The 22,555-nt window shown below is 46.2% G+C and overlaps 1 protein-coding gene across 8 annotated transcripts in view; it reads right to left on the minus strand.

Moving 5' to 3' along the window:
• The window catches only part of LOC139409013 (PATJ crumbs cell polarity complex component), a 169,238-nt gene that overhangs the window by 128,521 nt on the left and 18,162 nt on the right, over positions 1-22,555 (minus strand). For 7 of the 8 annotated variants that reach the window (XM_071153633.1, XM_071153632.1, XM_071153634.1 and 4 more), the window contains 11 exons: positions 18,368-18,613; positions 17,870-17,972; positions 17,551-17,639; positions 17,033-17,171; positions 13,784-13,945; positions 10,267-10,346; positions 10,078-10,134; positions 9,835-9,969; positions 8,523-8,699; positions 8,354-8,425; positions 7,944-8,153 (listed from right to left, as the gene is read on the minus strand). In XM_071153633.1, coding sequence (XP_071009734.1) covers positions 7,944-8,153; positions 8,354-8,425; positions 8,523-8,699; positions 9,835-9,969; positions 10,078-10,134; positions 10,267-10,346; positions 13,784-13,945; positions 17,033-17,171; positions 17,551-17,639; positions 17,870-17,972; positions 18,368-18,613 — 1,470 coding nt within the window. The remainder of the gene's footprint in view (positions 1-7,943; positions 8,154-8,353; positions 8,426-8,522; positions 8,700-9,834; positions 9,970-10,077; positions 10,135-10,266; positions 10,347-13,783; positions 13,946-17,032; positions 17,172-17,550; positions 17,640-17,869; positions 17,973-18,367; positions 18,614-22,555) is intronic. The other variant, XM_071153635.1, reaches the window with a different exon arrangement.

Consider the following 22,555-nt stretch of genomic DNA (forward strand, 5'->3'; position numbering starts at 1 on the left):
CCCCAGCCAAGACCTGCTAGTTAGCCATGTTAGCTTGTGGCTGTAGAGAGGGCTCCAGGAGTACCAGCAATAGGCCAAGGCTGTTGCTGTGTGCCAGGCCTTGTGGTGGTGTGGTATGGCGTCAGACTAACAGACAGTCCATCTGTAACTACCAACGTCCAGTCATCTGTCTTCTCCACTACTATTCTGCCGGTCTGTCTGCATGAGTGACGCTTCAGCTCCTCTGCAAATCACCCTCAACGCAATTTCTGGATATCCCTCCCTCTCTCTCCCCCTCTGTCTCTCCCCTCTACCCCCCCCTCTCTTCCTCCACCCCCCCTCTATGAATATGCCTTCCTCCATCTGCCATCCCCCACTCTCTCCATCCATCTGCCTTCCTCCACCCCCTCTCTCTCCATCCATCTGCCTTCCCCCCCATCTCTCTCCATCCAGTCGCCTTCCTAAATCCCCCCTTCATCCATCTCCATCCCCCCCATCTCATCCATTCGCCGTCCTCCACCCCCCCCTCTCTCCATCCAGCAGCCTTCCTCCCTCCCTCCATCTCATCGATCTGCCTTCCTCTCCCTCTCCATCCATCTGCCTTCCTCCACCCCCCCTCTCTCCATCCATCTGCCCCCCCCCCCATCTCTCTCCATCCATCTGCCCCCCCCCCATCTCTCTCCATCCAGCCGCCTTCCTCCACCCCCATCTCTTTGACTCTCGATCTCTCTCTTGCTCATCCATCTCACTGTCTCTCTGGGTTTGTTTTTTGTTCCCTCCGTGGTTGGTCTCTGGAGGAGGACGAAGAGTTTGAAACGGGCTGAGAATCTCAGGTTGGTATGCGGTGGATGACTAAGCCACAAGCAGTGACTGAGACAAGATTAGCGGAACGGCTAGCTAGGATACCAGTTAACCCTTTCACTGCAGTGCTTGGCAAGATTGTTTACATTTGAGTCCTTTAGCGACTTACAGTCAAGTGCATTTATCTTAAGATCACTAGGTGGGACAACCACATATCACAGTGATAGTAAGTCCATTTTTCCTCAATAAAAAAAAGTTATTAGCAAAGTCAGGGGTAGTAAGAGGGGAATAAGGTCAAGTGAGAATGTTGTTTGAGATGAAACCTTTTGCTTCACCAAAGTCCTAATTTATTTGTCCCTTATTTTACCGGGGGGGGGGGGGGGGGGGTGATAAACATACAAATATTTTTTTTAAAGTGAGTCGGTTTGTGTCAATGAACGCATTTTGACATGCATATAGTGACCGGTGGTAGTTGACCTAATGTATTCAAGTATTTATGGGATGTCTACATACGCAGTAAATCTTAGTGCGGAGTGTTCCGGTACAACACACTGGCCCAGATGCAGCATGGTCAATGCAGGTCTGACAAAGGCTGTAAATTAACTCTTACACACACTGCAATTGCACACACACGCACACGCGCACACACACACGCGCGCGCACCTCGTCCTTTAACATCCCCGCTGTGTGTATGCTGGGAACCTGTGTCATACCGACAGTCGCACTAAATAATAGAGCAGGTGCCCCCAACCACAGGTCCAGGATCAGATCTAATCCTCCTACTAAAAAGGTTAAAGTTAGGCTTTTGGGGCTTGCTTAGGACCTTGAGCATGACCAACACCGCGCAGACTGCTGTTCATCGTTGCAGTGTGTGACGTAGCTCTCCGGTCAACAACGTGCTTTAATGTCCACCGTCATCCAATTCAATCCAACTTGCTCAGCTATTTACCAGTGGGCCACTCACTTAAATAACATTTCTTTGATCGGATCCTACCGTATCTACAGACAACGGAATAAATAAGTAATAACAAATAAATACATTCCAGAGAATGATTTATGCTTCTGGGCTAAATCGTTGCCTGGCCAAACTAAACGCTCTATTGATGTGCAGGTGAGGCTATTTTTCTAGTGCCCGGCGAAAATTATAAATGGATTCCATTTCAGACTGAGTTTTCCACTTCTTATTTCTCACAGTGAATTATTTGGGCCAAGTAGGTAATGTATATTTGTCCCCGCATCGGGAACGTAACCTAATACACTGTCTCACACACTGTGATTTATATAGAGACAAGTAAAACTGAACAAACCATTGGTTTATGAGGTCCGAGGTACATTTATTTTGTCTGTGGCACCCTACTCCCTATGTAGCTCACTATTTTTGACTAGGGGCCATAGGGCTCAGGCGAAAAGTAGTGCACTATATAGGGAACAGGGTGCCATTCGGAGACATTTGGCTGTGGTCACAGCCTACAAGGAGAGGAAACGTCCCGTCTTATTTCACTTTTTTGGAAATGGTTTACAAAAGTAAACTTTTGCCATGTCTCCATTGTATACTAGAGGTGAACAGGCCAATGAGGACAAGCAGTTGTTTCTGCTCAAATACAGTATGTGTGTGTGTGTGTGTGAAAGGTTATCAAAACACTAAGCTGCTCTTTGATCCCTGTTGGACCTAGTGACACTGAACACACACACTCACTTTCACCCCCCACCCAAGACACACATAGGGTCCTCAATCAAGATCCTTTACAGAGAAAGAAATCCTACGAATTCATGGATTACGCCAGCTTTCTTCAAACTCTCTCCGGGGAGAATAAAAGAAGAATTGCTTTTAAATGGCTGGAGCGTACGAACAGCTGGGTTAAACCTGATCCCACTGAAGTGAAACTAAGCCAGGGTCCACCCCACCAAAAGACAGTTTGAAAACCACAAAAAGTCGCCATTCATCTCCATTAAGGGGTGCCGGAGATGGGAGACACACAGGAGATACCGACAGCCCACCCCCACCCAATCATTAGCCCCCCCTCGCCCATCACTCATAATGATGGCCGTCACGCGTCTCGCATATAAAAACCTGCTTGCTGTCGCAGTTACATGAATACTAGTGTGACAGTCTGATTCGGGTCGTGCAGCTCTTCCCGGCGGGATGTTCCTAGTTAATGACCCGAGAGCGTGCGGCTGCTGTCGCTGGCCGTGTTGTAACGCCATATGATATGATGTCGTCCGTTTCATACATGTAAATAATGATGTATAGCATAACTAGCGACAGTGACCGCCGAGGCGGTCTGCTTCAGTTCTGGGAAACCAGAGGGGTTTACTACAGAGCATGATCAATTAGTTAGCTATCTAACTTTGATACGCAAAAATGAATAACTATTGTTTTTGGGGGTAAATTAAATAAGCTAAACATTTGATCTTTTTTTGTTTTGTTTGTCGATTCAATTAGACAGTGTCGATTCAATTAGACAGTGTCGATTCAATTAGACAGTGTCGATTCAATTAGACAGTGTCGATTCAATTAGACAGTGTCGATTCAATTAGACAGTGTCGATTCAATTAGACAGTGTCGATTCAATTAGACAGTGTCGATTCAATTAGACAGTGTCGATTCAATTAGACAGTGTCGATTCAATTAGACAGTGTCGATTCAATTAGACAATGCCAATTTCAAGCCTACATTTTTTTGTATAAAAAGCATAACCCTCAGGTCTGAACTCTTGGATACATTTCTTGAAAAATTAAAAGAGGAGAGAAGGAACAGACACTGTCTAAACAAGGGAGTACACAGCGGGAGTACACAGCTCCGATTCTAGAAGGACCACGGTCCTGCTGGTTTCCATCCTTTTCCCTGCTCTACCTGAAGAACCAGGTGTGTGTACTCTCCTGCCAATCAGTAACATTGATAGATCAAACACGGGCCGTTTATAAATGTAAACCAGTAGTACTACAAAACTTTATTATTATTATTTTTTACATGCACTTCTGGTACGATTGTCCTATGGGTGTTTTGAATGTATCGTGCTGTATATTTCTTGGGATAGTGCATGTGGACTGTTGACCCCAGCATTCGTTTAGCAGACAGCCAGCCAGGGCATGCAGTACAGCAGACTAGCGCCCAGAGTATGTCTACAGGCAGTAGCGATGCAGACTGAATAGTGCACTGGATCCCATTCAGTCTCATCAGCCCAAAGCCTCTACCGGAGACACGTAGGTGCCCCCCCTCCAAAAAAATCAATTCACTCTCTCGCCCAGGGCAGACTGCCTCGGCTTGTAGCAAGAGACGGATTAGAAGAGAGAGTGAAAGAGAGACAGAGAGAGATAAGGCAAGACAGACACTTACTTCAACTATGTAGCAGTGGTAGTGGTACGATAACACTTATGTTCTTTTCTATGGCCAAAACTCCCTCTCATTCCTATTCGTTATGGTGGGAACTAAAAACAATTCATTCTTAATAAGTATATGCAGTGATGTGGCAGCTTATCTTAGAATCATGTGAACCACCACTTTGGGCCTGTTCTTAAACCAAATGACCACTTTTCTTTCTATTCCCCTCACCTATACATTAGCGGTCCACTTTCCCGCACGGTAGCGCTGGGCGATTGGTGCTTTTTGAGGTTGGTTCGATTTCGGGTTCGATCATTTAAAAAAGAAATAGGTTTAGGATAAAAAAATAATTAAATATGTAACCTTTACACGCTATGCATTATGTGAGTTGAATGCTGTAATGCAGAACAAAACAATTAATACAAGTCCCATGATGGTAGTGACCGCCCATTACTGCTCATCACTTAATCACCATCACAGTATGCCTTATTTGTTGACTTCATTATTTCATTCCAAGTCATCATCTCATCTCTATAGAGCTGCTGTCGGACAAAATTCCTATTTTGTAGGTCTTCAAAGTAAATAAGGCATACATTTATGACTGCTGAATACCAACTATCAAAACACTTAGATCATGTATTTTCAGGAAGCGATAGCGGCACTCTACATCCCCTTACAAACTCATAATCTTCTCCCTTCCGTAGCAGTCGTTAAAGAGAACACAGACCAGACAAGTAGATGTGCAATGGATTATGGTCATTGTAGTTCATTACCCCATTGTATGCGCTAAACTATGTCAAATATTGATCTGTTGGAAACTACAACTCCCTACTACATTACACAGTTCACGCTGGATCTGATTTACCTCTAGAGAAACTTTGCGATTTGCGCATTAAGCTCCCAGAAAAAAAAGAACAAAATGGAATTCAAGTAATTGAACAGATGTCAGTCTAAAAAAAACATAAAAATAACAAAAACGTTGGTTAAATAGCTCAGCACTAGCGCACATATACACAAACATCGGCACTTTCAGACAGGCAGGCAGGCAGAGTGGTATCGAGAGTGAGGGCTCAGCTGGCCGATATAGGGATGGAGGAGAGGGAGAGAAGGATAGGAAGTGAATGAGGTCCTAGAGGTGAAGCTATGCCTATATTTAAGGATTTAAGGCCCTAGGATACGGTTACGCTGAAACACAAGGTTAGGGTTACTTCCGTAACCCCGGTTCTCTGATAATAGTGTTGGATGTCTCACATTGGGATTCGCTGATAGACAGATCACAACTGGGAAGGCCCAATCACACAATGTCTGGTGAAGAAAGACAGGTCGAGTGGCAAATTAGGGGAGCCCCTCCCTCGTTATAAGGCACCACTCGCCCGCCCACTGGTCATTTTCAAGCACGTCTCTTCCTTGCGCTCTTGCGAGCTGGGAAATGCAGCGATGAGACATCTCACTCTATTATCAAAGAACCGGGGTTACGGAAGTAACCATAAGTTCTATTTCAAATAGTCATTCCATTTCTAACAACGGGATGTGTCCAACTCCCGTATCGCAGACATGCTCAAAAAATTATTTGATCATATTACTCCAGTGCTATAGCCTCCCTACACTGGCTTCCTGTTAAGGCAAGGGCTGATTTCAAGGTTTTACTGCTAACCTAAAAAGCATTACATGGGCTTGCTCCTACCCATCTTTCTGATTTGGTCCTGCCGTACATACCTACACGTACGCTACGGTCACAAGACGCAGGCCTCCTTACAGTCCCTAGAATTTCTAAGCAAACAGCTGGAGGCAGGGCCTTCTCCTATAAAGCTCAATTTTTATGGAATGGTCTGCCTACCCATGTGAGAGACGCAGACTTGGTCTCAACCTTTAGGTCTTTACAGAAGACTCATCTCTTCAGTGGGTCATATGATTGAGTGTAGTCTTGCCCAGGAGTGTGAAGGTGAACGGAAAGGCTCTGGAGCAACGAACCGCCCTTGCTGTTTCTGCCTGGCCGGTTCCCCTATTTCCACTGGGATTCTGTGCCTCTAAACCTATTACAGGGGCTGAGTCACTGGCTTACTGGTGCTCTTTCATGCCATCCCTAGGAGGGGTGTGTCACTTGAGTGGGTTGAGTCACTGACGTGATCTTCCTGTCTGGGTTGGCGCCCCCCCCCTTGGGTTGTGCCGTGGTGGAGATCTTTGTGGGCAATACTCGGCCTTGTCTCAGGCTGCTCCAGTTTCAACTGTTCTGCCTGCGGCTACGGAATCCTGACCTGTTCACCGGACGTGCTACCTGTCCCAGACCTGCTGTTTTCAACTCTCTAGCGATAGCAGGAGTGGTAGAGATACTCTTAACGTTTTATGGCTGCAGGGGCAGTATTGAGTAGCTTGGATGAAAGGTGCCCATATCAAAATGGCCTGCTCCTCAGTCATAGTTGCTAATATTTGCATATTATTATTAGTAGTATTGGATAGAAAACACTGACGTTTCTAAAACTGTTTGAATGATGTCTGAGAATAACAGAACTCATATTGGCAGGCAAAATCCTGAGTTGAAATCAAAACAGGAAGTGTTTAGTAAAAAATAGGGGGGGGGGGGGAAGCAGCAGTGAAATAACAGTAGCGAGTCTATATACAGGGGCTACCGGTACAGAGTCAATGTGCAGGGGAACCGGTTAGTCGAGGTAACTGAGGTAAATATGTACATGTAGGTAGAGTTAAAGTGACTATGCGTCGATATACAGAGTCTGGGGTTTCTTCCCTTGCATTTGAGAGAGCTTATTGGCCAGTTCTTTGTTTCACACCAGAGGCACATTTTTATTATATTTATATTAACAGTATGTTTTAATTACGTTTTGTTATAATGAAAAGATGACTTATCAAGGACACTTGGTTATCAGGTTTTGAATGAACAGCACCCAAAGATCTAATGTAGTGATCCTAGTGCAGTTACAGTTCTACTGTGCATACTGCCTGTGGTTAGGGCCTTATTAATTACAGTTCATATTCTCTCCAGTCACAGTGAAACACGACGGAGCTGGGTGCCTGGCTCTGACGGGTGTGATGTCTGGGTTTGGCCCGGCTCCAGGTAACACCGCGGCACCTTGCCAAGTCCAACTACAGACTGTTTCATTTTGTTGTCCTCAACCCGATGGCCTGTGACACTGCCATGCACGTTTCATTTCCCTTCTGTGATCAGACGACAGGTGAAAAGAGACTTTTAGAGACTTTTACTCAAGTAGTATTTTACAGGGTGACTCACTTTTACTAGTCATTTTCTATTAAGGTATCTAACTTTTACTCAAGTATGACAGTTGAGTACTTTATCCACCACTGGGCTTTGGTTTGGGTCGTATTCATTAGGCACCGAAGGGAAGAAGAAAAACAAACGGTGAGAGAATACAAAGGCGTGGTCCAATAATAAAACTCTTGTTTTCAGTTTCTGTTGCACAACGCTGTGCTACCGTGTGCTCTAATGAATACAACCTAGGCTTTATTTTGCTTTAGCCCACTCCTTCCAAAGCCCACTCCGGTCACAGATGGGACCTCAAACAGTCCCTTGGAGCTCGCACCCTCACCAGTGCTCATCCGCCCTTCATCACCCTAAGCCTCGTCATTAATTAATCTATCAATTTTTCTGGAGATCAGGCTCTCATGTTCTCCCTTCTACAGTTCACATTCCTTCCCAAATTAAAGGAAGAGAGGGAGAGCTGACAGGAGAAGAGAGGAGTTAGGGGAGGGAGGAGAGGGAAAGGGGAGAAAGAACCAGGAAAGAAAGAGAGAAGAGGAGGTACAGTTGGAGAGATGTAGAGAGAAGAGGAGTGCGAGGGGCGGAGGAGGTACAGCGGCAACTCCCTACCTGGTAGTCTAGGATGCTGAAGCCCAGGCCTCTCTCTCCCTTCTCCAGCTCCAACAACTGAATGTCCGGGGACCACAGAGCCAGCTCTCCCTCTTCATCCTCCTCCTCCCCCCCTCTCCTCCCCTGCTGCATCTCCTCCTGGTGGCTGGGGTACGTGGGCGCTGGCTTCTCCGGCTCCTCATCCGACACCTCCTGCAGGGTCACGTGGTCCTGGTGGGTGGACGAGAGGATACACACATTTTGACACCATAATGTCAGCTTCAGGAACATACTGATATGGTGTGCAGAGCATCGTGGGTATTGTAGTGCTACAACAGTGACTCCAACCTATCCTGGTCTCTGTCATTGTCTATGAGTTGTACGATACAGCATGAGTCAGCATTTTGAGGAGAAGTTACGAAGTAGCCTACCGGAGGTTGTTCACTGTCATTGTCCCGGAGGTAGGCCTGACTTATCAACACAGAGGACAGCTTGGTTTCAAGCTAGATTAGAAGAACACAGGAGGACAAAGACTATCATTTGTGTGTGTGTTGAGTTGGGAGTGTGTGTGAGTGTTCCTGTGTATGTGTGCGTGCTGACCTCAGACAAGCTGGCGGCAGGGCTGGGCGAGCGCCACTCGTCTTGGCGATCTGGTTGATAGTCTGAGTCGTCCTCTGTCAGGTGTCTGCAGCACACCAGGGTGAAGGGAGGGGGAACCTCACGCAGGAACGCCACCGCCTCGCGCCTCGACTTACCATACAGCTGCACCCCGTTCACCTGGTCACACACAACCTTTCCTAAGTAAACGTGCATTGTACATGATATTCACTTAAGATGGCATACACACACACACACACACACACACACACACACACAGAGAAGCACTACATTCACCTGCAGAGCGTGCACACACACACACTGAGTAAATACACAGCCCACTGTGTATATGCTGGTGAACCAAAGACAATGGTCTTATGCTCTGCTTTCAATAGGGAAGATAAGACATGAAGCTAATGAACAGTTTATGGCTGGAATGAATGGAGTCCATGTGACTTCAAAACACCCCCCAACAAAGGTTCTCTAGTAGTGAAGTGAACCAACAGAGGTGTAGGAGCCCAAAGGAGGTGTGGGAGTGTATTGTAGGTGTGTGTTCGTCTGTGCACCTCTGTGCGTTCGTACACACGCCTTTGCGTGTTTGTGCTCTCGCCTGTGTGTGTGTGTGCTGATCAGAGGGGCCGCACCAGAGGTATGGCAAATTTCTCATGGAGGGGGACTCAGGGAGCCGCTGGGCTACTTGATTGATGTTTAATGGAATGGGTTGCACGGGAGTGGCTGGAGAGCCCGGCGATGGCTGCTACTGTACGTGCCATTTGCCCAGCGATGTGGTGAGACCAGGGCTAACCCTCCGGTGTTACTGGGAGACTTGCGTTCAATTCACGGACACGTTTGAAAAACACAGGTGTAGATCGCGCTATACTAGTACAGAGGGTTCTGGTTGTGTCAAAACCAGGCATTTTAATCCATGGATTTGGCTCTCCTCCCCTCTGATGCCAGGATTTCCCCTTCCTGTGCCATGGTGGTTGCCTCTGCTTATGTCAGTACTGCCAACAGCAACAGGCTGAGGGCACAGTGGTGAAGCAGCACCAAGCCGTGCCAGGGAGGGGTGCAGGAAGAGGGGATAGGTAGGGTGTAGTACAAAGTCCCCCTCTCTCTCCTCCCTCCCTCCCTCCCTCCCTCCCTCCCTCTCCTGCCTGCCTCTCACTCGCTCTCTCCCCTCCCACTCTACCTTTCCCTTCCCTTTCCCCCTCCCTCAATTTATTTGGACAAGGAAAATGTTGCCCTAAGTGCTAGTGTGTGTGTGTTATCAGACGTGTGTGTTGATGGGAGACAGTAATGCCTGCCAGTACAGTACCTCCAGTAGTTCGTCCTCTGGTCTCAGGAGCCCGTGTTTGGCCACAGGGCCTTCAGGGGCCACAGAAGAGACGTAGTGGTGGCCGTCGAACGAGTCCAACTCGACCCCTAGACGCATGGTGTGGATGGGAAGAAGCTAGAAAAGAATAGAATACTTTATTAGGTCTTGGAGAACTGTGGAGGTTTTTAATAAGGGGAACTGTGTGGCATTTGGCTTCATTTTGAGCGTATAACCGGTCGTAACCTTTGAGTACTTCTGTAGCTCAGCGTCATCTTCGATGACAGGGTCCAGTTCAACCACCTGGGAAGGACACAAACAATGGCACTATATAATTCCTTCCATGACAATGTAGACACTACGGCTTGATCCAGTCTCATGTGTCAGCAAATAAAAGCCACCAACAGTGCTTATTCCGTCTAATGAACTGCTTACCAGAACGTCGTACTCTGGCCCCAGGGCCTGCTCCCATTTGGCCCTGAGCTCCAGCTCAGACAGAGAGACTCCCTCCATAGCTGAAAGACACAGCAACAGTGTTGACGCTAGGAGGAACGTTAATAACTGTGGCATTAGTACCTTCAAGAGATGCATGTATTGGGACATTGGGGTGCAGGGACGGGCCATTAGGTTGAGGTTTGTGTGTGTCTCTGTAAAAAGAGCTAGCCTGGTCCCAGATATGTTTGTGCTTTTGCCTACGTCATTGTCAAGCCAAACACAACAATTCCAAAAGGAGTTGGCAAGAGAGCAGAAAGACTGGCACCCAGGCTGCAAAATAACTAGGCGATTCGTGCATTTGAGTGAATTGAGAGTGACCTTACGATGGCCGGTTGAAGGCGTGGTTTTACGTGTTGCCCACTATCAGAGATACTCTACTATGTGTTCCACTTTATCCTATTCCATTTACACAGTCTGTGGTGTATCCATTAAAATTACATGACTATGACGAGGCTAACTACGGTTTAGTCGAAATTACACTGTAGTGCCTGGAAATACGATGACACTGCTAAAGTAGTCAAATATTTGTGATGAGTCTTTTGAGTGAGATTTCACCATCTGAAATTAATCAAACGAGATTGATTCAAGGTTGAAAACAATTCTGTGCACATGCGGTGCAGTGCAATGCGTGCGCGTGTGTGTGTGTGTGTGTGTGTGTGTGTGTGTGTGTGTGTGTGTGTGTGTGGGGTGCGCGCCTCAGTAGAAATGGCCTGTCCTAGCGCGAGTGAGACACTCATTCCCGCCACTTAGATAGCACCAACGACTGAAATGTTAAACACAGAGGAATACAAAAAAATAAAAATGGTCTCCAAGTCAACATGACTGTTAGACTCGACACGGTGAGAAATCAAACTTGGGACAAAGATCTCTTCCTGGATCACAAGTAGCTCTGAGTCCAAGCAAATTACCTGTACCCCAGAACTGTACCGTAAGGCTTCTGCCCCAAAATGCTACTATATAGTGCACCAAAAGTAGTGCACTTTGTAGGGAATAGGGTACTTTCTGAGAAACAGCCTCTTTATAACGAACCTGGGGGGAGGGATGGTAATAAATCAACAAATTCAGCAGCAGGATGTCGAGGAGGGAGATATTATGTTGTGTGTTCATGACCAGTGTATAGATGTAAAGAGAAACTCAACATTCAGAGAGCATACTAGCGCCTCTGAACCGAGCACAATCACTCCCCACACACAATCACCCCCCCCCCCCCCCACACACACGGAACCCTTTGAGCAGCGGGTCGCGTGCCCCTCTCGCTCTGCCCGGTGCATAAAAACCCAAAGACCTGTGACATGAGCTCCAGTACTGTGCCTGATTAAATTAGCGTCGCTAACCCCTCGCCGACGCAGCGTAAATTACGCTCCAACGTTTCACTAAATAAATACAATAATACACCGTTTTGGGATGTCGAGAAAGGGAAGGAACATCTGTTGGCCAGGCAGTGGAGAGGAGAGCACACACACACACACAGAACCTAAAAACGTACATTACGTTTCAGTCGTTTAGCAAAGGGGGGGGGGGGAGAAAAAATGAGAGAAAAGGGAGAGACCGAGAACAAATGAGTGTTGGCGCTAGGTTGGACAAGCACAATCAGGCTGGTTCAAGTGTTGGGTTACTGTCGAGTTACTGGCACAGTGGCGCTACCATAAAATATTGCCTTTGCAAGCGTGTAGTGTAATGTACTGTGAACGTTGACGGTTCAGGCATCCATTAACAGGTCTCGTGACGCTACACTGAACTACAGCAAAACAACAAAAGCCCAGATCACAACACCTACAAGCGACAAATCGGACAACATTTTGCCCTGCAGTGGACTGGACAAGAATCCATTTCTAACATCTTCAACTTTCAATGACTCTTATTCACATAAAGTATGGCTGGAGCCCAAATGGCACCATATTCCCTTTATAGTACACTACTTCTGACCAGGGTCCATAGGTTCATAGGGAATAGGGTCCCATTTTTTTCTCCCCATTTTCTTTATTTAACTAGGCACCTCAGTTAAGAACAAATTCTTATTTACAATGACGGCCTAGGAACAGTGGGTTAACTGCCTTGTTCAGGGCAGAACGACAGATCTGTACCTTGTCAGCTCGGGGATTCGATCTAGCATCCTTTCGGTTACTGGCCCAACGCTCTAACCACTAGGCTACATGCCGCCCATTTGGGACATATCCCATGTCTATGGTATTTCTCCTTCAGGTGATACTACCAAAGCAATCATCTTTAAATAGAGACAGTTATCTTAAACCTTCTCTCTTTGCCCAAATCACGTGTCAACCACGGTCAAACAGTCATGCCTAATGAGTATGTCACTGATTAGATCCCTAATAATTATACAACACAATGACTGTACATTCCAAACAAAAGCTGTTTTGATTTTGCAAAAGACAAACGCGTGTATGCAAAATGCACACACACACACACACACACACACACACACACACACACACACACACACACACACACACACACACACACACACACACACACACACACACACGGAAATAAGCCCTTGACAGGCCGTCATTGTTGTCCATGGGGCATGTATTGGTTACCCTGGGCAACAAAATACTTTATTTTGAATATTTGGCAGGTATAGGGTCTTGTCAGGATTCATTAGGGCCAAGTGCACCCCTGTACCACACACACTCTTCCCCCTGTAGCTCTAGCCTCCTGCTATTCCATTACCCCTACTCTTCCCCCTGAACCCAGCTCTAGCCTCCTGCTATTCCGTTACCCCCTCTCTTCCTCCTATATCCAGCTCAAGCCTCCTGCTATTCCGGTACCCCCTCTCTTCCCCTTCTCGCCTTTCTTGATATGGATATCTTGCAGGGTGGATGTGTAGCATGTCTGTAACAGTGCCCAACAAGCCTGCTGTGGAGGCTTATGAAAGAGGGGGGTACGGGGATGGAATGGTTGGGTTTGAATGACTGCGTGGCCAGCCGATGACCCGGACCCAGAGAGAGGGGAGGGGGAGGGATGTAATACAGGATCAGGTTCCAGTGCTTATGTAGTGACTGACTGTTTAAAAAGAGGGTGGGGGAGAGCCAGACCACCGATGGGGGGAGGATTATAAAAGAGAAGGAAAGTGATCCCCTCATCTGGACAAGCAATATTTGTTCGCCGTGACTTGTTGTTCTGTCACTAACGTGCAACAGGTACACATTACCTGGTTAGCTGACATTGTAACAGTTGACCGGGATGTTGACCCCTAGTGGCCAACTATCCAACAGCAGCGCTGTGTTGACGCAGTGTGTGTAAGTGACAGCTGCCTCCCTCTAGACAACAGATGACTGACTGGGACTGCGTCTACAGAGTAATGAGGCATGTGTGTGTTGTTGTTCTTTGATCTGACCCAGGCACTGGGAGGATGAGGTGACAGAATGAGAGAGAAAGAGAGAGAGACAGATAGCTAGATGAATGAATGGACAGACTGACGGCTGGATGAGCTCACCACTGGCCAGCTGTGTTCTGCTGGTGCTCATCAGAAGTGTCTCAGTGGGCTCCAGTAGGGGGGCCACGCTGGAGGCCACGCTGGAGGCCCTCTGCAGGTCTGATGACCGAGCTTTGATCTCTGCAGACCTCTTCAGAGACACACGGGACGGCTCTCTCTGGACTACAACACACACACACACGTATCTGTTTATTTAGTCATCTGTGGCAGTTCTGACATATCAAATGAAACACTAGGAGCCAGACAAAACAGCCATACTGGTCAGAACACAAGGCTGGTTGGAAAGACATGTGTTGGGGATATTTGTGGTCAATTTGAGCCAGGCCTTGCACAAATGAACACTCAATCACATTGTGTGTGCGCGTGCACGTGAGTGCGATCACATTCAACGACATTACACCCACTGCCAACAATACACGGTTTCAGAAGAAATCTGGTTGTGGGCTTTTGGAGAACAAAATCCAGTTTCAGCTTGGATGGCCTGAGAGGAAGTGGTATAAGTTCACTGCTCACAGTGCTTTAGTTACTTCATCCTAGATATGCGACCTGGGGGAATATTTTTAGCGGAGTGTCCTCGCCAATCTTTTCTGTTCCCGGTCCAGTATACATTTCCTTCAGAAAGTATTCATGCCCCTTGACTTTGTTGTGTTACAGCCTGAATTTAAAATTGATCAAATCGTCCGTCCCCCATCTACACACAACATGAAAAAATTAAAACATGTTTTTAGAAATGATCGCACAATTATTGAAAAGGAAATACAGAAATATCTTATTTACTTAAGTATTCACACCCTGAGTCTATACTTTGTAGAAGCACCTTTGGCAGCGATTACAGCTGCGAGTCTTTCTCGGTAAGTCTAAGAGCTTTCCACACCTGTATTGTACATTTGCCCATTATTCTTTATAAAATTTTAAAAAATGTGAACAAAGAGGTGTGAATACCTTCTGAAGGCACTGTATGCTACACCCTCCAAGTACTACACAAGTCAAGTGGACTACATGACAGAAGGTCTGTGTGTGTGGGGCATGGGCATTATACCGTCCAGCGGGGTATTTTGAAATACAGTCAGTCCGATTTTGAAAGGCATCAATAGCGTATGAAAATTTGGATGCCGCCCAACACTAGTGTACATAGAATGGAGAGCTACATTTACAACGCTAGCTGTGTTCAGTTAGCACTGTATGCCTTTCCCCCACTGGTGTAATGAAACAACAGTCCAGGAGAGATAAGAATCCCACTGTGGCTTAACTTGCTCTTCTAAATCACCTCTCGCACCGCTCGGCTGACCTATAGTACCGGACACGGACTCGTAGAAGTCGCAGGAAATTAGGTCATAGATCTTGGGACGCTTTGCCGACGAGATACTTTTTGGAAATTACAGCAAGTAAACACATTCCTTATCGCAATCTTCCCCTGTGATGCTGGATGGTAATTGGAAATGGCCGGAAGGAGTATGAAGTTATTGTACAGGGTCATGTCCCAAACGGCACCCTATTCCCTATTAAATGCCTACGCAAAGTATTCACACCCCTCGACTTCTTCCACATTGTGTTGGGTTACAGCCTGAATTTAAAATTATTTAAATTGATATTCTCTCTCACTAGCTTACACACAATACTCCATAATGTCAAAGGTGTATTATGTTTTTAGACATAAAAAATATATATATTACAAATGCAAAGCTGAAATGAATGACTTGAGTCATTAAGTATTCAACCATTTTGTTATGGCAAGCCTAAATAAGTGCTGAACAACTCACATAATAAGTTTCATGTACTCACTCTGGATGCAATAAGTGTTTAACACAATGTTTTTTTATGACTACCTCATCTCTGTACCCAACACATACAGGTCACTCAGTCGAGCAGTTCATTTCAAACACAGATTCAACCACAAAGAGCAGGGCCCAGATTCACAAAACCTTAAGGAATTTATTCTCAACTAGCTGTGCCACTAGAGATTCTGGGTTAGAGTCCAGGCTCTGTCGCAGTCGGCCGCGACCTGGAGACCCATGGGGCGGTGCACAATTGGCCCAGTGTCATCCGGGTTAGGGGAGGGTTTGGCCGACAGGGATGTCCTTGTCCCATTGCGCACTAGCAACTCCTGTGGCGGGCCAAGCGCAGTGCACGCTGACACAGTCGCCAGGTGTACAGCGTTTCCTCCGACACGCTTACGGGTTAAGTGGGCATTGTGTCAAGAAGCAGTGCAGCTTGGTTGGGTTTCGGGGGAGGCACGGCTCTCAACCTTCGCCTCTCCCGAGTCCGTACGGGAGTTGCAGCGATGAGACAAGACTAACTACCAATTGGATAACACAAAATTGGGGAGAAAATACAATACCAAGTGTTATATTTGGGACAAATCTAGCAACACATCACTGAGTACCACTCAAGCATACCAATGTTATCGGCAAGGACTATGGAGCTTTTTTTTAGGATAAAAATAAACAGAATAGAGCTAAGCACAGGCAGAATCCTAGAAGAAAACCTGTTTCAGTCTGCTTTCAAACAGACACTGGGAGAGGAATTCACCTTTCAGAAGGACAACAAGCTAAAACACAAGGCCAAATATACACTGTAGTTGCTTACACAGACGACATTGAACGTTCCCGGAGCGGCCAGTTACAGTAGACTTAAAATCGGCTTGAAAATCAATGCAAGACTTGTATGGCTGTCAAGAAATGATCAACAACCAACATGACAGAGCTTGAAGAATTTTTAAAAGGATAATGTGCAAATACTGTACAATCCAGGTGTGCAAAGCTCTTCGACTGAATGACTCACAGCTGTAATATATGCCAAAGGGGATTATAACATGTATTGACTCAGGGGTGTGACTACTTATGTAAATTAGATATATTTCTGTCATTAGTTTTCAATACATTTGCAAAAATGTCTAAAAACTTGTTTTCACTTTGTCATTATGGGGTATTGTGTGTAGATGGGTGAGATTTTTTATTTATTTAATCCATTTTGAATTCAGGTTGTAAGACAACAAAATGTGGAATAAGTCAAGGGGCAGGAATTCTTTCTGAAGGCACTGTAGGAAATAGGGTGCCATTTGGGACGATCCCCAGGACAGTGGAGTTAGGAAGGTGAAGTTGGCATTTCTGTCGACTTCGCTAAGGGAAATGCCCATAGTTTCTATGAAGTTAGTGGATTTACAGTGCAGTGCTGTAGAAGGGGTAATGACACGTTTGTAATACACACATTCATGCGCACACGCACAGGTGACTGATGAATAGTCCTTACCTTTGTCCAGGGACCTCTCCAGTGAGGGTCTGGGCGAGGCCATCTTCCTGGCCAGGGTGAGGTGGACCGTCTGGCCCGTCTGCTTCATCACCCCCAGAACTTCCTGGTTCGTGAAGCCCTGCAGGCTCACCCCGTCCATCTGACAAAGGAACAGTCCAAAATTACTTAGTTCACCCTATCCATCAGACACAATGGAAGAGTCCAAAAGTACTTACCTCAGCTCGTTCATCTGACACAATTGAACAGGCCAACATGACTAAAGTCATTGAGAACACTCTTTTTTTCTATAGAAACCTGACAAAGGCCTGATATGGTTGTGTTATACTGTGAAGTATTGGTTTTGTTGGTTAGCCATGCCCAAACAAACCTGACTCAGATTTAATCATCTAAATCAGATATTAAGTGCTGTGTTGGGACATTTCAAGAAGGGGTGGAAAGGCCACTATCCCTCACTGTGCACATGCACACCTAGGGGTTAATTAAGGTGGCACTCATTAAAAGCTGATTAAGGGTCTCACCGCTATGATCCTGTCGTGGATGCGTATGTTCCCGCTCTGCTCAGCTGCACTCCCAGGAACTACATTCTTCACAAACACTCCCAACGCGTCTGAGACACACAGAGAGCAAGAAAAAGCAGAGAGATCAGAGAGAGAAAAGGGTTGAGAGAAAGAGCAATAAATGGAGAGGGGAATAAAGCAACAAGACAACAAAAAACAATCCATTGCAACCACAGTGTCAAAGCATTGAGGGACATTAAATAACAGATCTGAGTGCAATAGGGGTTAGGAGACTAGGATTAGGGGCTAGAAGTTCACATGATATAGGACATTAGCCTACCTTCACTGGTAAAGGCATTGTAACCGATGATGGAGATGCCCAGGCTCTGGCCCTCCTCCTTCATCAGAGGCACCTCATGGATCTCATAACCCTCCAGGTTGGGCTGGAACAAATAGGGAAACAGACAGAGACATAGAGCAGCTATACGGTATGTGGATTTGTTGCCATTTTTATTTAACTACGCAAGTCAGTTAAGAACAAATTCATATTTACAATGACGGCCTACCCCGGCCAAACCCTAACCTGGACGACGCTGGGCCAATTGTGCGCCGCCCTATGGGACTCCCAATCACGGCCGGAAGAGAACCAGGGTGTGTAGTGACGCCTCTAGCAATGAGATGCAGTGCCTTAGACCGCTGCGCCACTCTGGAGTGGTGCCCCAAAAACATACTTTTTATTGGTGTGTGGGTGTGCGCGGAGACGGGCAGGGGCAACCGGAGGTCTGTGCACAGTGAGAACGTTTGCATGCACGTGTCCCCCATTCCCAGGCTCACTTACAGTCCTGCTGAGCCTGCGCTGGGGTCCGACTCCAGGCAGTGGGGGCAGGGCTGAGACGGGACTGGCGACGGGCGGGGGAGGGGGCGGCAAGGAGGTGGAGGGCTGTCCCGAGGGGTCACGGGCGATGAGCATGCGCACACGGCTCCCGCAGCCCTGCAGCACCTTGACCACCTGGTCACTGGCCAGGCCCCACGTGGGGGTCTCCCCGATACGCAGGATGTGGTCGCCGGTACGCAGACGCCCATCCTAGGAGGGGGAGTGGGGGTGTAGAGAGAGAGGGGGAGGCGGGATAGGGAGAGAGGGGAGAGAGAGGAGAGAGAGAGAACATTTCTGAACAAAATTTTAACTAACTTGAAATCTTAATGTAGCTCATACACAATGCATTATAATTCATGGCCTGGGAATAACCACACTATGGATTTCACATAATTTCTTATAGTTTGTAAAAGTGTGCCAGTACATGAAAGAACCACCCAGAAACTCTGCTCATATTCAGTAGCCTCATAAGACCATTTCAGCCAATGTGGTCAAATGCATTTTACACCCCACTTGAACAGGCTAGTCCCCACCCTGGCCAGTCCCACCCTGGCCAGTCCCACCCTGGCCCGCGCAGCTAAACTAAGAAATCTACTCCCCGACATGCAGGTCAAGCAGAACAAACTCAGACTAAAAAGAGATCATGATATACAAAGAGATGGGGAGAATGGCAGCCTTTGTGGAAAGACCGATGAAAATCTTTTGATGCATAAACTTGACGCAGAAAATCTCCCCAACTTCTCTCCCTGGGTCTGTGCACGGGACAACAGGGGCTCATGGAAGGAAGACGGGCGCAGCCATTAAACGTTGAAATGGGAAACGCCAGGGACTAACAAAGCCCCAATTTTGACAGCGTTTTTGGAGCATAAAATCCAGTGATGTGTGAAATGCTGTACTGTGCCTTTTGAACAAGCAGGGTTTTGTTGACTGTGCCCGGGCTCTCTTGGACATTCAGAACAAGAGAGCGAGAGAAAGTGAGAGAGGGAGCAACAGAGAGAGAAAGAAAGAAAAAGGGAGAAAAAATGTAGATAAAAAGAAAAGAGTGAGGGGGAGAGGGGAGAACTGGTGCAAGGGGCTTTCAAAAACAAGGGACAGTGTTTTTTTAAATCCAGATCTCTCCTGGATAACACTTTCTTAGAGGTTTAAAACCAACATTGACAGAGTTTTTTTTTTTTTAACAAATCGAATGACATGTTCCCATGTTAACTCAAACTGAATACACGCCAAGGAAAAAAGCTAAGCGTTGAGTGGAAGTGGAGAAGAAAGGGGACGCTTGTAAATGAGCATCGGCTGTGTCAGGGACTTTGGGCGTATTCAAGTAAATCTTTGGTGAACATCTCTGTAATTGCGAACAGAAAAGCAGTCCTTCGAGCCGGACGTGGGGCGAGCTGGCTCTGTGTAGCCAGGATGTAATCCCCTTACAAGGTGATTCTTTTTTTCCCCCTCCGGCTCAATGGCTATTATAATGTAACTGAGCCTTTTGTGGGACGTGCTCGGCATTAATTCAGCTAAACTGGCTGTTACTATTCATAGGGGATGACCGGTCTGGAAGATTGTTAAAGCAAAGCTCTGAGTATGTAATGGTGTAGTAGGCCTACTGCTGAGGATTATTGGGCTATGGGAAAAAAAAGGGGTCACAGCCGACATCTTGAATCGTCTAATCAAATTCTTAAATTTGACTTTTCAAAATGGACTAATCCGTTTACGCATACATTTATTTAATATTTTTACTGAACCTCTATTAAAACTAGGTAAGTCACTTAAGAACAAATTCTTATTTACAACGACGGCCTAGCAGAAGGCAAAAGGCCTCCTGCGGAGACGGGGGCTGGGATGAACAAAAAAAAAATATATAGGACATAACATACTTCACAACAAGAGACACCACAACACTACATAAAGAGACACCATAGCATGGCAGCAACACAACAACAACATGGTAGAAACACAAGGTAGCAGCACTACACGGTAGCAGCACAAAACATTGTACGAACATTATTCTTGCACAAAGGGCAAGAAGGTGGGGACAACAATATCTGTCAGTAAGTGTCCATGATTAAGGATTTTATAAATAAGCATCAACCAGTGGGTCTTGTGACGAGTATACAGAGATGACCAGTTTACAGAGGAGTAGAGCGCAGTGATGTGTCATATGAGGAGCATTGGTGGCAAATCTGATGGCAAAGGATAAAGAACATCTAGCCGCTTGAGAGCACCTGCCGATCTATAAATGATGTCGCCGTAATCTAGCATGGGTAGGATGGTCATCTGAATCAGGGTTGGTTTGGCAGCTGGGGTGAAAGAGGAGCGATAACGAGAGGATCGATAACGATAGAGGAAACCAAGTTTTGACTTAACATGCAGCTTTGATTTGTGCTGAGAGAAGGACAGTGTAACATCTAGCCATTATCTCACAAGTACTTGTATGAGGTGACTGACTACCTCAAGCGATAAACCCTCAGGGGTAGTAACACACCAGTGGAGGTGTTCAGAACAAGGTTAAGGGCTGAGAAAGCTTATTGGACACTAAGAAAGCTTTGTTGTAGAGCATTTAACATAAAATCCAGGGAGGGGCCAGCCGAGTATAAGACTATAATCTGCATATAAAATGGATGAGAGAGCGTTCTATTGCCTGAGCTATGTTGATATAAATTGAGAAGAGCGTGGGGCCTAGGATCGAGCCTTGGGGAACTCCCTTGGTGACAGGCAGTGGCTGAGACAGCAGATGTTCTGACTTTATATAATGCACTCTTTGAGAGAGGTAGTTAGCAAACCAGGCCAGCAAACCCCTCAGAGACACCAATACTCCTTAACCGGCCCACAAGAATGGAATGGCCGAATCAAAAGCTTTGGCCAAGTCAATACAAAGAGCAGCACAACATTGCTTAGAAACAAGGGCAGTGGTGACATAATTGAGGACCTTTAAGGTTGCAGTGACACACCCATAATCTGAGAGGAAACCAGATTGCATACCAGAGAGAATACTATAGACATCAAGAAAGCCAGTCAGTTGATTATTGACATGTTTTTCCAACACTTTTGACAAACAGGACAAAATAGAAATAGGCCCATAACAGTTAGGATCAGCTTAATCTCCCCCTTTAAATGGACACACCGTGGCTGCCTTCCAAAGCAATGGGAACCTCCCCAGAGAGGAGAGAGGTTAAAAAGGTCAGAGAGAGGCTTGGCGATGATAGGGGCAGCAACCTTAAAGAAGAAAGGGTCTAAACCATCTGAACCATTAGTGTTTTGGGGGTCAAGTTTCAAGAGCTCCTTTAGCACCTCCGACTCAGTGACCGCCTGCAGGGCAGGGGAAAGAGAGACATCGGGGATAGTCGCATTAGAAGGGTTGGGAGATGATGAAATGTTGGATGGGCAAGGAGGCATGGCAGAATCAAATAGGAATCCAGACTTAATGAAGTGGTGATTAAAGAGCTCAGCCATGTGCTCCTTGTCAGTAACAACCACATCAACATTAAGGGACATGAGCATCTTTGAGATGGAGCAAATAATATTGACCACTGGCATAACTAATTGAGTGAATTCTACAGCTAAAATAACTATCCCATGACAAGAGTTGGCAAATAGAATAGAAAACAAATACCTCTGTTTAGGCAGGAAAATTCCTGTAACTTTCCAAAATTCCCTAGATTTTCAGAAATCCAGGTTGGAGGATTTTTAGAATTAAGAGGGAATAGCTGCAAGGGAATCCTCCAACCTGGAAATTCTTCAAATTGGTTTTCTGAAAAACCTTGGAATTTCACATAAAGTTGCAACCGTACCTCTTAACGGACTGCTCCGTCTACAGATAACTGAAAATAACATCACATCTTGCTTAGGGTCATGTATAAAAATTTATTATTTGGCTTCAATGACTAGAAAGAGATTTCAGTGACTTTGAAAGAAGGGTGTCAAAGGAGGATTGTGGGTTCTAAGCTAATATATGGAATTATTTTAAGATGGTCATACCAAGGCACTAATCTATTTCCATATATACTTCCACAAATTGTTTTAACTAGTAATGGGGACCTTCAAATCAGTCTTGTGTGGTTGGTGGGCATCCAAGGGAGAACGCCATCGTGTTCGTAAGAGTCTCAGCTTTCCACAGAGGGGTCATATTAGTGTGTCGGCTAAACCGTTAAGACACTACAC

The sequence above is a fragment of the Oncorhynchus clarkii genome, chromosome 5 (genome assembly GCF_045791955.1).
Source record: "Oncorhynchus clarkii lewisi isolate Uvic-CL-2024 chromosome 5, UVic_Ocla_1.0, whole genome shotgun sequence".
In the NCBI taxonomy this organism is placed as follows: Eukaryota; Metazoa; Chordata; class Actinopteri; order Salmoniformes; family Salmonidae; genus Oncorhynchus; species Oncorhynchus clarkii.